The sequence below is a fragment of the Sapajus apella genome, unplaced genomic scaffold (genome assembly GCF_009761245.1).
Source record: "Sapajus apella isolate SASKATOON/1434 unplaced genomic scaffold, GSC_monkey_1.0 scaffold77, whole genome shotgun sequence".
In the NCBI taxonomy this organism is placed as follows: Eukaryota; Metazoa; Chordata; class Mammalia; order Primates; family Cebidae; genus Sapajus; species Sapajus apella.
In genome coordinates this window covers 3340150-3354263 of record NW_022437017.1, presented here as the reverse complement: position 1 = coordinate 3354263, position 14114 = coordinate 3340150, and the positions used below count along the sequence as shown (strand labels likewise).

Below are 14114 nucleotides of genomic sequence, written 5' to 3'. Positions count from 1 at the left end.
AAAAAAAAAAAAAAAAAAAAAAAAAAAAGACAAATGTGAGCTGGGGGTGTTACCCATCCCAAAGACATCCCAGGGACTCTGTAAAGGACAGTGGGGTGGGCGGAGGGTTTTCCAGTTTCAAACGCAGTGGTTTTAGTCCTTTTTTTTTTTAAAAAAAAAAAAAAAAAAAGAATATGCCAGGTATGGTGGCTGATGCCTGTAATGTCAGCAACTTGGGAGGCCGAGGCGGGTGGATCACTTGAGTCCAGGAGTTCAAGAGCAGACTGGGCAACGTGGTGAAACCTTGTCTCTATTTAAAAAATACAAAAAATAACTGAGAGTGGTGGCTGGTGCCTGTAGTCCTAGCTACTTGGTGGGTGGGGGCTGAGGCAGGAGGATCACTTGAGCCCAGTAGTTCGATGCTGCAGTAAGCTGTGATGGCATGTCTCCAGCCTGGGTGACACCTCTCAAAAAGGAAAAAACGAAATCCTGAGCCCCACCAGTAGCTCAGACTACAGGCATGCACCACCACACCTGGCTAATTTTGAATGCAATAGTGTGATCTTGGTTCACTGATCAAGATTCAAGCAGGTTCAAGCAGTTCAAGCAGTTCTCCTACCTCAGCCTCCCAAGTAGCTGAGATTACAGGTGTGTGCCACCACACCCGGCTAATTTTTGTATTTTTAGTAGAGACAAGGTCTTAGCATGTTTCCCAGACTGGTCTTGAACCCATGAGCTCAAGCAATCCTCCCACACTCCACCTCCCAAAGGAGACCCTGCCTCTTAATACAAAAACAAGAATCCTAACTTCAAATTTCAGGTCTTCCGCCCACTCACAGTGTCACCTTGGGCATGTCTCTGACACTGTGAGCCTCAGTTTACCCATTAGGACAGTGGGACTTACTTAGGGTTAAGTGAGCCAGTGCATTAACATGGACTTGGCCTTATGCTTAGCAGATAATAAGCGTTCCTTCAATATCTGCCCTTTCTCTCCGCATCATGATTAGTCTGCAATCAGTTCCTTGCTAGGCTGCTCTGGGCCTCAGTTTCCCCAAATGAGGGATGATGTTGGGATAGATGGTGGATATAAAATTTGGTTCCCACCTGTGATGTTGGGGCGCCCTCTTGTTGGCAATATGGTGATTGACCAGGGTCCCTGATCTCCAAGTCCCTACCCTGGAATGGGGCATGCTGGGAGGAGGGGCCTGGAGAGAGACCAGACCTGCTCCGTCCCTGCACCTGGGAGCCCCTAGACTGGCGGGGTTACTCAGACCAGGGCCCAGGCCACAGTGAGACCGGCGGTAAGGAGACTCTTATCCCTGGTTTGGGATTGGGCAAAGGTAACTAGGTACCCCAAGAGTTGGTCTGCAGACAGGTCCCGCTGCCTTTTTTTTTTTTTTTTTTTTTTTTTTGAGACAGAGTCTCTGTCACCCAGGCTGAAGTGCACTGATGTAAGGCTCACTGTAACATCTACCTCCAGGTTCAAGCAATTCTCCTGCCTCAACCTCCTGAGTAGCTGGGAATACAGGCTCCCACCACCATGCCCTGATGATTTTGTTTTGTTTTTTGAGATGGAGTTTTGCTCCTGTTGGCCAGGCTGGTGTGCAATGGCACCATCTCGGCTCACAGCAACCTCTGCCTCCCAGGTTCAAGAGATTCTCCTGCCTCAGCCTCCCAAGTAGGTGGGATTACAGGCATGTGCCACCATGCCCTGTCGATTTTGTATTTTTAGGGGAGACAGGGTTACATTGTATTGGTCAGGGTGGTCTTGAACACCCACCTCAGGTGATCCACCCACCTGGCCTCCCAAAGTGCTGGGATTGCAGGCGTGAGCCACTGAGCCTGGCCTGATTTTGTATTTTTAGTAGAAATAGTCTTCACCATATTGGTCAGGCTGGTCTCGAACTTCTGACCTCAGGTGATCCACCCATCTCAGCCTCCCAAAGTGCTGGGATTACAGGCGTGAGCCAGCTGCCTTTCTTACGTTTGGTCTATCGCAGCAGCTCCGCTGCCCCTCCAGGGCCCCAGGGCGTGAGGCCAGGGGTAAGTGGAAAATTGAGTCCTGCCCCATGAGTCTTTCTGACTCAGGCCTCCAAACCTTCTATTCAGATGGAGAAGGAAGACCCTTCACATCACACACTCTGCCACGTGCCGGCTGTGCTCTCTGAGCCTGTAACTTTGCCCCTCCAAGACTTGGTTTCCCACCGATAGCATGTTCGCCCCCACACACACAGGCAATCCTGTCTCTTCACCTAGACTGATGGGCTCTCTCTTGTACCCAGATTCGTTGGCCTGCCCCTGAGCCGGTGGCTAGGTGTACGGGATCATATCAGGAGGCAGGTGAAGCCCAACGCCAGACTGGAGAAACACTTCCTCACAGAAGGCCACAGGCCCAAAGAGGTGAGAGTTTCCCATGCCCTCCAACTGGCACTACTGCCCTGGGGGTGAGGCCTGCGGGTGGTGTGTGGCCCATTTGTTGGAATAGGGGAAGCCAAGGTGGGTTCAGGCACCCCCACAACGTCCCCGCTTTCCACTGTTCATCCCCACTTCCCAGGGAAATAAGCGCTGCCTCACCAACCTCCCTGGGAGAGGAGGCCCCACCCCTCCCAGCCTCCCTGGAAGATGGAGCCCCGCCCCCCCAGCCTCCCTGGGAAATGGGTCCCGCCCCTCCAGCCTCCCTGGGAGAGAGAGCCCTTGTCCCTCTCAGTCTACCTGGAAGATAGAGCCCTGCCCCTCCCAGCCTCCTTGGGAGATGGAGCTCTGTCCTCCTCCCCCAACCCACCAGCCTCCCTGGGAAATGGGCCTGCCCCTCCAGCCTCCGTGGGAGATGGGGCCCCGCCCTCCAGCCTCCCTGGGCCTCAGTGGGTACAGTTGCCCAATGGACAGATTCTAGGAGGCTGAAAGTAGCTGCTTGCTCTCCTATCTTGGGAAGGAATGGAAGGTCTGACTGTGCTCGTGGGGGATGGAATAAGCAGCAGCCCCGTGATCCTCCCTCCATTCCCGTCTCAGGCGTGACTGCCTGCTGGACAGGCTCTGTGCTGTGGAAACGTGGCTGGGTCCAGAGTGGGGTGGGGAATGGTGAAGACCATGTACCCTAGGGGCGACAGGCCAGCTTCCACGGAGCTAGAAACCACGTGACTCCCCCTTTTCGTCAGTTTCCCTCTGCAGGGAGGGCTTGGGGGTGGGGCAAGGTCTCAACTGCCTGCCTAGGTTGGAGGTGTGTAGAGCCACAGCCCTGTAGGGTCGTGGGGTGTCCCCTATCGCTGTGCTGAGGCACAGAATCCAAGAAATAAAGAGACAAAACATGGAGAAAGAAAGCACAGCTGAGCTGGGGGGGCGGGGCCTGCCACTTATAAGTGGAGACAGGCGAGGCCCCAAACATCCAGAAGCATCTGTATTAGATATAGGCTGTGGGGAAGGGGAGTGAGTGAGGTCAGTGATAGGGTCAAGACATTCACGTGAGCAATAAGCAAGGGGTCCACCCCCATTAGGTCGCCTAGGCTAGGAGGTGGGCCGTTCGCAGTGAAGAGGATGTAACGTGCAATATCTCTTATCTCGGGGCAGGCTACTTCTAAGGGATTCTGTAGGACGATGCTTTAAGCAGCAACAGAGCTGACAAGGTCTACAGCCCCCTGCTGGCAGCTTCCAGTGATTTCTATTGGAGGACGCCCGGAGCCAGCACAGTAGCTAGAGAGCTGGCAAGTTATACAGTCACCAAGGCACGATTATACCGGAGGGGTTTTAAGCCTTCGAACGCTCTCAGGATTGCCCCCTGAGGGCAGCCTTCCACAAGAACTGGATGCAAGGTACTACAACTCCTTTATCAGGAGGAGAGGCTCTTGCTCCATGTCTGCCCTACAGCAGGTATCTTTACGATACGGAATGCTGCCACCTGGGCCAAAGATGCTTGTCCTGGTGTAACTGCTTTTCCCTTAAATCATCCTGTGCACTGTGTCTGCTCTAGACATTCCTCCGACTACAAGCACAATATGCTTACATATGTTGTATAGCTGTTTCTCCCTTAATTCATGCTCTGTACCATGTCTTCTGCTCTAGGCATTCCTCCCACTATGAACTAAGATATAAATGAATATACAAATATAAATGAGTAGTAAGATATTCTTCAGGCACTAATTCTATAAACTAATATGATTATATATAAAGGATAAAAGGATATAACTGAGTAATAATACTATAAACTAAGATATTCTTCAGGCAGTAATTGCGCCAGGAATCTGCTTCGCTCTCCTTCTTCGGTGCCCAGATGGGGGGTTACCCACAGAGGTGAGAACTGACCGTTCTGGAGGTGCGCAGGAAAGCCTCTCTGGGGGCAGGGGATGCTGCATGCCAGTGTCTCTCTTAATCCCAATCCCCACTGGCAGCCTGCCTGCCCTGTGAACAGGATTTGCTTCTTTTTTGAGATGGAGTTTCACTCTCACCCAGGCTGGAGTGCAATGGCGAGGTATTGGCCCACTGCAACCTCCACCTCCTGCAAGTGCTTCTCCTGCCTCAGCCTCAAGCGTAACTGGGACTACAGGCACATGCTACCACAACCGGCTAATTTTTGTAGTTTTAGTAGAGATGGGGTTTCACTATGTTGGACAGGCTGGTCCTGAACTCCCGACCTTGTGATCCGCCCGCCTTGGCCTCCCAAAGTGCTGGGCTTACAGGTGTGAGCCATGGCACCCGGCAGGGTTTGCTTCTCTTAAGGCCTAAGTGTTCTGCAGGACCCCACCCTGGGACCCCCAACACTGTCTCTCCATACAGACACGGCCACCCTGTAGGCAAGACATGGGGCTTCAGTGGAGGAGAGGACAGAGCCAAGTCCTGTAAGGACATGGGGGGAAGCCACCACAGGACCTCTGTGACCCTTGTCCCCATCACCCCCTCCCCAGCCCCAGCTGTCCCTCCTGGCTGCCCAGTGTGGCCTCACACTGCGACAGACTCGACGATGGTTCCAGAGACGCCGGAACCAAGATCGACCCCGGTTGACCAAGAAGTTCTGTGAGGCAAGGTAAGCCCAGGATGGGGCTGGCTGGGGCTTCTAGGGTGCAGGGCAGCAGGGGGGTGTCTGCTGTTTTCACAGCTCCCTCCCTGTCCGCAGCTGGAGGTTTCTCTTCTACCTGTCCTCCTTTGTGGGTGGCCTCTCCGTCCTGTATCACGTGAGTATACCCGACTGCTTACCTATCCTGCCCACCTGTCCCAGAAACCTCTCCTATGCCGCAGGCTTGGCTCTGGTGGGAGGGGGTGTGTGGAGGGGTGCAGCCAGAGGGGAGAGTGCCTGGGGAGGTGGTGGTGAATGTTCACTCAGCAGGTACTTAAGGAGGATCTAACATGTACCACAGGTTTGGGTATCTGATGAGGCCCCGCCCCTCTCAGCCTTCTTGGGTGATGAGACGCCACCCCCTCTGTCTTCCTGGCTCATGAGGCCCCACCCCCTCTGTCTTCCTGGCTCATGAGGCCCCACCCCCTCTGTCTTCCTGGCTCATGAGGCCCCACCCCCTCTGTCTTCCTAGCTCATGAGGCCCCGCTTCTCCTGGCCTCCTTGGAATGAGGCCCCCACTCGCGAGTGAGAGGCAGGAAAAAGCAGGGCTGGGTAAAGGCAGCATCTATGAGATTATGGAAGGAATCCCAAAGAGCCACAGACCCAGGCTGGGAGGCTGGATTCTCACTTCCGCACAGCCTGACACCCGTTTCCCTGCAGGAGCCGTGGCTGTGGGCACCAGTAATGTGCTGGGACAATTACCCAGACCAGGTGAGTGGCAGAGTGTATGTGAACGCTTGGCGGGTCAGAGTGATGATGACGGTTGCTGCAGCCATGGTCATGAGACCCGAACCCTGATACTAAATCATCATTCCCCTCAGTCCCACTCTCTTTGATTCCCCTGTGGAATAGAGAGGGGCCAGGAAACTCCAAGCAGGGGCTTCCACCAAACCACGGCCCTTGATTACCTCCAGGGATGGGGAGCTCACTCATTGGGATTCAAGTGTCCTGGTTTTGGGTGAAGGGAGAGGGTCCTGAGCCATGCCCCTGCCCGATGGGAGCCTTCGCTCCCCACAGCTAACCTTGCCCTGCCCTGCCACAGACCCTGAAGCCATCCATGTACTGGTGGTACCTCTTCGAGATGGGTTTCTACCTCTCACTGCTAATGAGGCTGCCCTTTGATGTCAAGCGCAAGGTGAGGCCAAACAAGATTCTGGAAGCCCCAGTCTCTGGCCAGGGAGCTGGGGTGCTGGGCGGTGAGGCGGCCTCACAACCAGATCCTGAGAACTTCCTGGCGCCTCCTGCATGAGGCGGAGAGGCCACACCAACTCTCTGAAAGGGCCCGCTCCTCGGCCCATGGGGTGGGGGCCCCCTCCAGCATCAAGCCTCGTCCCCACTATGACCCAACGTCTCCCGCAGGATTTTAAAGAGCAGGTGATGCATCACTTCGTGGCAGTCATCCTGATGACCTTCTCCTACAGCGCCAACCTGGTGCGCATTGGCTCTCTGGTGCTGCTGTTACACGATTCGTCCGACTACCTGCTGGAGGTGGGCCTGGCCCCTACCTGACCCCTCCCAGCTGCTGTACCCAGCCCCTCCCAGGTACCCCTCCCAGGGGCCCCTCCCAGTCCTCCCAACCTTCCAGGGAGGTGAAGCGACGCCCCGCCACTCCCAGCCTCCTTGGGAGGTAAGGCCCCGCCCCCTCTGTCTTCCTGGCTGAGGCCCTGCCCTTCCTTGCCTCCTTGGGCAGTGAGGCCCCACCCCATCTGTCTTCCTGGATGATCAAGCCACACCCGTCCCGGCTTCCTTGGGCAGAGGTCCCGCCCTTCTCATCTTGCTTTGGCAATGATGCCCCGCTCCCTCCGTCTTCCTGGGAGATAAAGCCCTGCCCCTTGCAGCCTTCCTCCTTGGAAGACAGAGCTACACACACGTGCAGACACACATGTGTTCACACTTTTTTTTTTTGAGATGGAGTTTCACTCTTGTCACCCATGCTGGAGTGCAACGGCACAATCTCGGCTCACTGCAACCTCCACCTCCCAGATTCAAGCGATTCTCCTGCCTTAGCTTCCCAAGCAGCTGGGATTACAGGCACCGACCACCATGCCCAGCTAATTTTTGTATTTTTAGTAGAGACAGGATTTCACCATGTTGGCCAGGATGGTCTCAAACTCCTGCCCTCAGGTGATCTGCCTGCCTCAGCCTCCCAAAGTGCTGGGATTGCAGGTGTGAGCCACTGCACCCACCCTATATTCACACTCTTTGCCTTTCTAGGTAATTCCTGGAAGGTTAGGTCCCACCCCAACTCACCTGATCCTTCCCCATGGCACCCTGTCCTTGAGACCAGGCCCCTCCTTGCCTGGCCCCTGATCCTGAGCGCATTTCTCTCTGCTGCCCTTCTCAGGCCTGTAAGATGGTCAACTACACGCAGTATCGGCGAGTGTGCGATGCTCTCTTCCTCATCTTCTCCTTGGTCTTCTTCTACACCCGCCTGGTGCTTTTCCCCACCCAGTGAGTCAGCCCTCCCGTGGGGGTCAGGGAGGTGGGAGGGCATGTCTGAGATTCCAAGACTGCCTCACCCTTGATGCCCTGCCCCCGGGAGCTGGGGATATTGGCTGGGAGACTCCAGGAGGAGGCAGGGGCTTCCAGGCACAAGGCACAGCATATGCAAAGGCCCAGAGGTGAGATGAACTGAGAATTATACTTACCATTACTCAGCATTCCTGGACCACGGAGTAGGAGGAGAGGTCAGGGTTGCCAGCGCACCAAAGTCTGCCCCATAAATATTTGTGGGGCCTCTTGAATGTGCTGGGAACACAGCAGAGGCCACAGTGCAAAGATCCCTGCCCTCGTGAGCAGACATTGCAGCAGGGGGTGGGGGAAGCAGATGGTAAATGAGGCAGCCAGGTGAAATAGACACACTCGAAGAAGTGACTGTACTAACAAGCAAATTAAGTCAGGGGGCCAAGCATGGTGGCTCATGCCTATAATCCCAGCACTTTGGGAGGCCGAGGCAGGCAGATCACTTGAGGTTAGGAGTTCAAGACCAGCCTGGCCACATGATGAAACCCCATCTCCACCAAAAATACAAAAATTAGCTAGACAGGATGGTACATGCCTGTAATCCCAGCTACTCAGGAGGCTGAGGCAGGAGAATCACTCGAACCTGGGAAGTGGAGGTTGCAATGAGCCTGGATTGTATCACTGCACTTCAGCCTGGGTGACAGAGTGAGACTCTATCATAAATACACACACACACACACACACACACCCACCCACCCCAGGTGTGGCGGCTCCCATCCCTGCATTGTCTGCTCACAAGGGCAGGGATCTTTGCACTGTGGCCTCTGCTGTGTTTCCAGCACCTTCAAGAGGTCCCACAAACATTTACTGGGACCTCTTTGGTGCGCTGGCAACCCTGACTTCTCCTTCCACTCCATGGTCCAGGCACACTGAGTAATGGTAAGTAGCTTATAGTCCCAGCTACTCAAGAGGCTGAGGCAGGAGGATTACTTGAACCCAGGAGGCAGAGGCTACAGTGAACCGAGATTGCACCACTGCACTCCAGCCTGGGTGACAGAGGAAATTTTGTCTTAAAAAAAAAAAAATTGGCTGGGTGTGGTGGCACACATCTGTAAACCCAGCACTGTAGGAGGCCAAGGGGGGCAGGTCACCTGAAGTCAGGAGTTTGAGAGCAGCCTGGCCAACATAGAGAAACCCTGTCTCTACTAAAAATACAATAATTAGCTGGGCATTGTGGTATATGCCTGTAGTCCCAGCTACTCGGGAGGCTGAGGCAGGAGAATTGCTTGAACCCAGGAGTCAAAGGTTGCAGTGAACTAAGATCATGCCATTGCACTCCAGCCTGGGTGACAGAGCAAGACTCTGTCTCTAAATAATTTTAATAAAGTTGGGAAGGGAACAGGAATTATGGGCGGGGTGGGTAGTTGGAGGTAGTTGGGAATTACAGTGGGCAGGGAATGCCTCGCGACAGCATTTGTACAGGCAGATGGGAAGGGGTGAAGGAGAGAACCGTGTTGATCAGAGGAGAAGGTTTCAGGAAGAGAGAACGGCGTGCGCAAAGGCCCCGAGGCGAGACGGTGCCTGGCATGTTAGAGGAACAGCGACAAGGCCTTTGTGGCTGGAGCATGGTGGGCAAGGGGGAGGGCAGGGAGGAGATGGGGGTAGGCCGTCCAGGGCCTTGATGTGGGGAGGACTTTGGCTTTGACCTCGAGGGAGATGTGAGCCATGGAGGTTATAAGCGGAGGAGGGATTTGATCTGAGCCAGATGTTCTGGGTGCCCTCCAGCAGCTGCAGGGAAACATAATGGGAAGTGTGGGCAGGAGCAAGGGGACCCAGGGTAGGCGAGAGAAGTGGGCAGACCCAAGGGGATGCCTCTGGGTTCAGGAGATGGGAACAAGCACAGAAGGAACTGCTGGAGGCATCAGGAGTTTTGCCCTGCTGGGTTTGAGGGTGTCTGTAGCCTTAGAGGAGACATGGAGAAGGCACTGGGCATGCCAGTCTGGGCTTCTGGGGAAAGAGAATGTAGGAGTTGCCAGTCCATGGCTGGTATTTGCAGCCACCAGCCTGGATGGGGTAACCTAGGCACCAGATTTGGACAGAGGCTCACTTCAGGGGCTCCCTGATGTTTGCTTATTGAGAGCAAGAACAGGGCTTATGGAGCATATGAGTCAGATTGCATCCTTCCTCTGCCTACAACCCTCCATGGCTCCCACCTGTCTTGGGGTCAGAGCCTGAGATTAGGCAGAAGGGGCTGTGAGATGGGGAGATGGTGGGGAGGGGGAGCCAGAGAGGGAAGGGGCGCAGGGAGGAGGGCGAGCCACTGGGCACCGCTGTACTGGTTGGTGAAGGTTGGGGCGGGGGCTCAGCACTGTGTAGTGAGGAAGGAGAGGTCACTGGTAACCCTACAGTTGATTTTGGGGTAGAAAAAGCATGGCAGCTGCAGCCAGTACTTTCAACGAGTTCTAAGAAATAAGCCTACAGGGAAAAGAAGTTGGTAGCCAGAGAGGCAGAGTAGAGTCAACAGAGAGCTTTTTGGTTTTGGCTTTTTCTTGTGTGAAATAACAGTGGGGTTGGCGTTGATGATTAAGAACCAGCAGGAAGGCCGGGTGCAGTGACTCACGCCTGTAAATCCCAGCACTTTGGGAGGCTGAGGCAGACAGATCATTTGAGGTCAGGAGTTCAAGACCAGCCTGCCCAAAATGGCAAAACTACCTCTCTACTAAAAATACCAAAATTAGCCAGGTATGGGGTGGGTGCCTATAATCCCAGCTACTTGGGAGGCTGAGGCAGGAGAATCGCTGGAACCCAGGAAGCTGAGGTTGCCGTGAGCCAGGATCATGCCACTACGCTCCAGCCTTGGGGACAGTGCAAAGCTCCATCTTTGCACTGAGTTTCAGAAGAGAGGGTGCGGTGGGAGCTGGCTCCAGGACAGTGTCCCAGGCAACAAGCAAGAAGGTGGAATTTGAGGGGAGGAGCAGGGCACTTAGGAACATTCTTTCCAACTGACGGGTTGCACAGTGAAAATGAAGCCCCGCCCCTGTCTGGCTCCTGAGTGATGAGGCCACGCCCTGTCTTCCTGGAGATGAAGTCCCGCCCCTCCCTATCTTGTATCGAGCCCCACCCCTCTTAAACTCTGTCTTCCTGGGAGATGAGACCCTACTGCCTGCCTTCCTGATATGTGAAGCCCCTCCCCTCTGAGATGAGAAGGCAGTCACCTGCTAATGAGAGGGAGGTGATAGGGGTCTGAGAAGAGAAAAGGGGTCAAAGTGCCACCCAGTAAAGCAGCTGGGATCATAAGCACCCTCGGGTCAGGGTTCATGGTCATGAACGGCCCGTCAGGGAGCTTGAGTGTGTTCTGCTCATTTAGTACAAGCCAGTGAGAGGGCCCTTGAGTGCCCAGCTTAAGAGCATAGGTATCATAGGGTGGAGGGCACTAGGGAGCTATAGAAGGCTATGGAGCAGGGAAGGCCATGCCAGTTAGAGATTCCTAGGACTGAGGTCTACAGCAGCTGATGAAGCGCCGGCGTCCCCCTCTCCCTCCTGCCGTAGGATCCTCTACACCACATACTATGAGTCCGTCAGCAACAGCGGCCCCTTCTTCGGCTACTACTTCATGAACATGCTTCTGACATTGCTGCAGCTGCTACATGTGTTCTGGTCTTGCCTCATCCTGCGCATGCTCTATAGCTTCATGAAGAAGGGCCAGGTATGGCTGGACCTCCCCGGGGTCCCCAGCCCCAGCCCCAAGCTCCTCCTTTCTACTTGCTCCAACCTGCATCCCTCTCTGTTCCCCAGATGGAGAAGGACATTCGTAGTGACGTGGAAGAATCGGACTCCAGTGAGGAGGAGGTGGCAGCAACCCAGGAACCTCTCCAGCTAAAGAACGGGGCGGCTCGAGGGCCCAGCGCAGTTCCTGCTGACGGCCCTCGGAGCCGGGTGACCGGGCGTCTGAACAACAGTCACACAACGGCCACATAGCCAAGTGGGGGCTGGCCATGAGGGGCTGCTCCCAGCACCTTGGATACTTCTGGGGTGATGGGACTGGCAGTCCTGGGGCCACCTTTCCGGAGACAGGGAGGGCCCCACCCGGGGTGGGCGGGGAGGGCTGATGATCTGTCTCCTGCCCCTTCCTTCTGCCCACCCGCCCTCCTTCCCACTGGGCAACTGGACAGAGCTGAGAGGCAGCAGCTGGATGCCTCAGCTGGCCACAGACACCTCCGGGCTGCAGCCTGCATGGGGAGCCCCAGGCTGAAAAGGGTCCAATAAAACATAAATGGAGCCATATTTTCTGCCTGAGAACTTGGGTACCCATCAAAGCTCCTTCATCCTCAGAGACCCCCGAGGGAGCCAAGCCTCTACTTACATATCCCATTGATGTAAGGGCCCCCCAGGGGCCCCAGACAGCAACAGAGCCCACAGACCTACCCCCTTGCTGTTCCCAGCTGAGCCCCCGACTCCCCAGCCAGCACCTTGAATAAGCCTCTCCTTCCACCCTTAGGGCGCCCTAGGTCAGCCTCTCAAAGACCCCCTTACAGACTAGCGCTGAAAGGTCCAGTCCTTTGCCCAAGGTCACACAGAGGTCATGGACCAAGCAGAGGAGATGCTCAGCCCCATCCCTGGCATCTCCCTTGGGACAATGGAGGGAATGGGGATAAAATCCCACAGGCTTCCCAAGGGTTAGTCTGGAGAAAGACCATCTCTTAAAAAGCTCCAAAAATAAAGAAACTGAGGCCAGGCACAGGGGCTCACACCTGGAATCCCAGCCCTTTGGGAGGCTGAGGCAGGCAGATCACTTGAGGTCAGGAGTTCGAGACCAGCCTGAGCCTCAGCAACATAGTAAAACCCCATCTCTACTAAAAATACAAAAATTAGCTGGGCATGGTGATGCATACCTGTAATCCCAGTTACTTGGGAGGCTGCTGCAGGAGAATTGCTTGAACCTGGGAAGTGGAGGTTGCAGCAAGCTGAGATCATGCCACTGCATTCCAGCCTGGTCAACAGAGTGAGGCTCTGTCAAAAATAAATAAAAAGGAAGTTGGACAACAGAAAGAACTGGAGACAATGTGGGGGGGGGGGTCAATCTCACATACATTATTGAGGGGAGTATAAATTGCTACCAACACTGGAAAACTATTCAGCATTGTATACTATTGTTGACCTTTTATAAAGCTCAAAAGCAACCCAAAGGAAATAACATTGCATAGGCATGAATATCTAGCTAGTAGACCTATAATAAAATATAAACACAGGCTGGGTGCAGCGGCTCATATCTGTGATCCCAGCACTGGGAGGCCAAGGCCAGCAGATCACCTGAGGTCAGGAGTTCAAGACCAGCCTGGTGAAACCCTGTCTCTACTAAAAATACAAAAATTAGCCAGGCATGGTAGTAGGCACCTCTAATCTCAGCTACGCAGAAGGCTGAGGTGGGAGAATTGCTTGAACCCAGGAGGCAGAGGTTGCAGTGACCCGAGATCATGCCACTGCACTCCAGCCTTGGCAACAGAGCCAGACTCGGTCTCAAAAAAATAAACATGTAAAGAAACCAGGTGTGGTGGCTCACCCCTATAATCCCAGTGCTTTGAGGGTTTAGGCAAGAGGATCGCTTGAGTCCAGGAATTCAAGACCAGCCTGGGAAATAGAACAAGACTCCTGTCTCCACCAGAAAAAAAAAAAAAAAATGGGCAAAGGGTTTGAACAGAAATTTACTGGCCAGGCTCAGTGGCTCAGGCCTGTAATCCCAGCTCTTTGGGAGGTCGAGGCAGGTGTACCACCTGAGGTCAGGAGTTCAAGACCAGCCTGACCAACATGGGGAAACCCCATCTCTACTAAAAATACAAAAATTAGCTGGGCATGGTGGTGGGCACCTGTAATCCCAGCTACTTGGGAGGCTGAGGTAGGAGAATCGCTTGAACCCAGAAGGCAGAGTTGCAGTGAGCCGAAATTGTGCCACTGCACTCCAGCCTGGGCAACAAAAGCAAGACTCCGTCTTAAAAAAATTTTTTTTTTCTCAGAAATAAAAAGCACATGAAAAAAGATTCAGCATCATTAGTCATTAGGAAAATGCAAATCAAAACCACAATGAGAAACCCCTTCACATCCGCAAGAGTGCGTATAATGAACGAAGTGTTGCCAAGGATGTGGAAAAATGGAAACAACCGTGTTCATTGCTGGTGCAAATGTAAAATAGTTAATCACTGTGGAAAATCATTTGGTGGTTCCTCAAGAAGTTAAACAGAATTATAATATGATCCAGCAATTCCACTCCTTGGAATAGACCCTAAAGAATTGGAAACAGGTACTCAAATACTTACACTTGAATGTTCATTGCAGCACTAGTCACAATAAAGGTAGAAACAGCCGGTCACAATGGTTCACTCCTGTAATCCCAACACTTTGGGAGGTTGAAGCAGGGGGATTGCTTGAATCTAGGAGTTCGAGACCATCTGGGCAACATGGTGAGACACTTCCTCTACAAAAAAGAGAAAAATCAGCTGGGCGTGGTGGCTCATACCTGTAATCCCAGCACTTTGGGAGGCCAAAGTGGGCAGATCACGAAGTCAAGAGATTGAGACCATCCTGGCCAACATGGTGAAACCCTAACTCTACTAAAAAAAAAAAAAAAAAAAAA

At 53.8% G+C, this 14114-nt stretch overlaps 1 protein-coding gene across 3 annotated transcripts in view; it reads left to right on the top strand.

Moving 5' to 3' along the window:
- Positions 1-11770, top strand: part of CERS4 (ceramide synthase 4) — a 48028-nt gene extending 36258 nt beyond the window's left edge. For all 3 annotated transcript variants that reach the window (XM_032251949.1, XM_032251950.1, XM_032251951.1), the window contains exons 3-11: positions 2262-2379; positions 4875-4993; positions 5084-5141; positions 5684-5734; positions 6066-6158; positions 6383-6511; positions 7368-7474; positions 11036-11192; positions 11282-11770. In XM_032251949.1, coding sequence (XP_032107840.1) covers positions 2262-2379; positions 4875-4993; positions 5084-5141; positions 5684-5734; positions 6066-6158; positions 6383-6511; positions 7368-7474; positions 11036-11192; positions 11282-11464 — 1015 coding nt within the window. In that variant the 3' untranslated portion in view covers positions 11465-11770. The remainder of the gene's footprint in view (positions 1-2261; positions 2380-4874; positions 4994-5083; positions 5142-5683; positions 5735-6065; positions 6159-6382; positions 6512-7367; positions 7475-11035; positions 11193-11281) is intronic.
- Positions 11771-14114: the final 2344 nt, after the last annotated feature.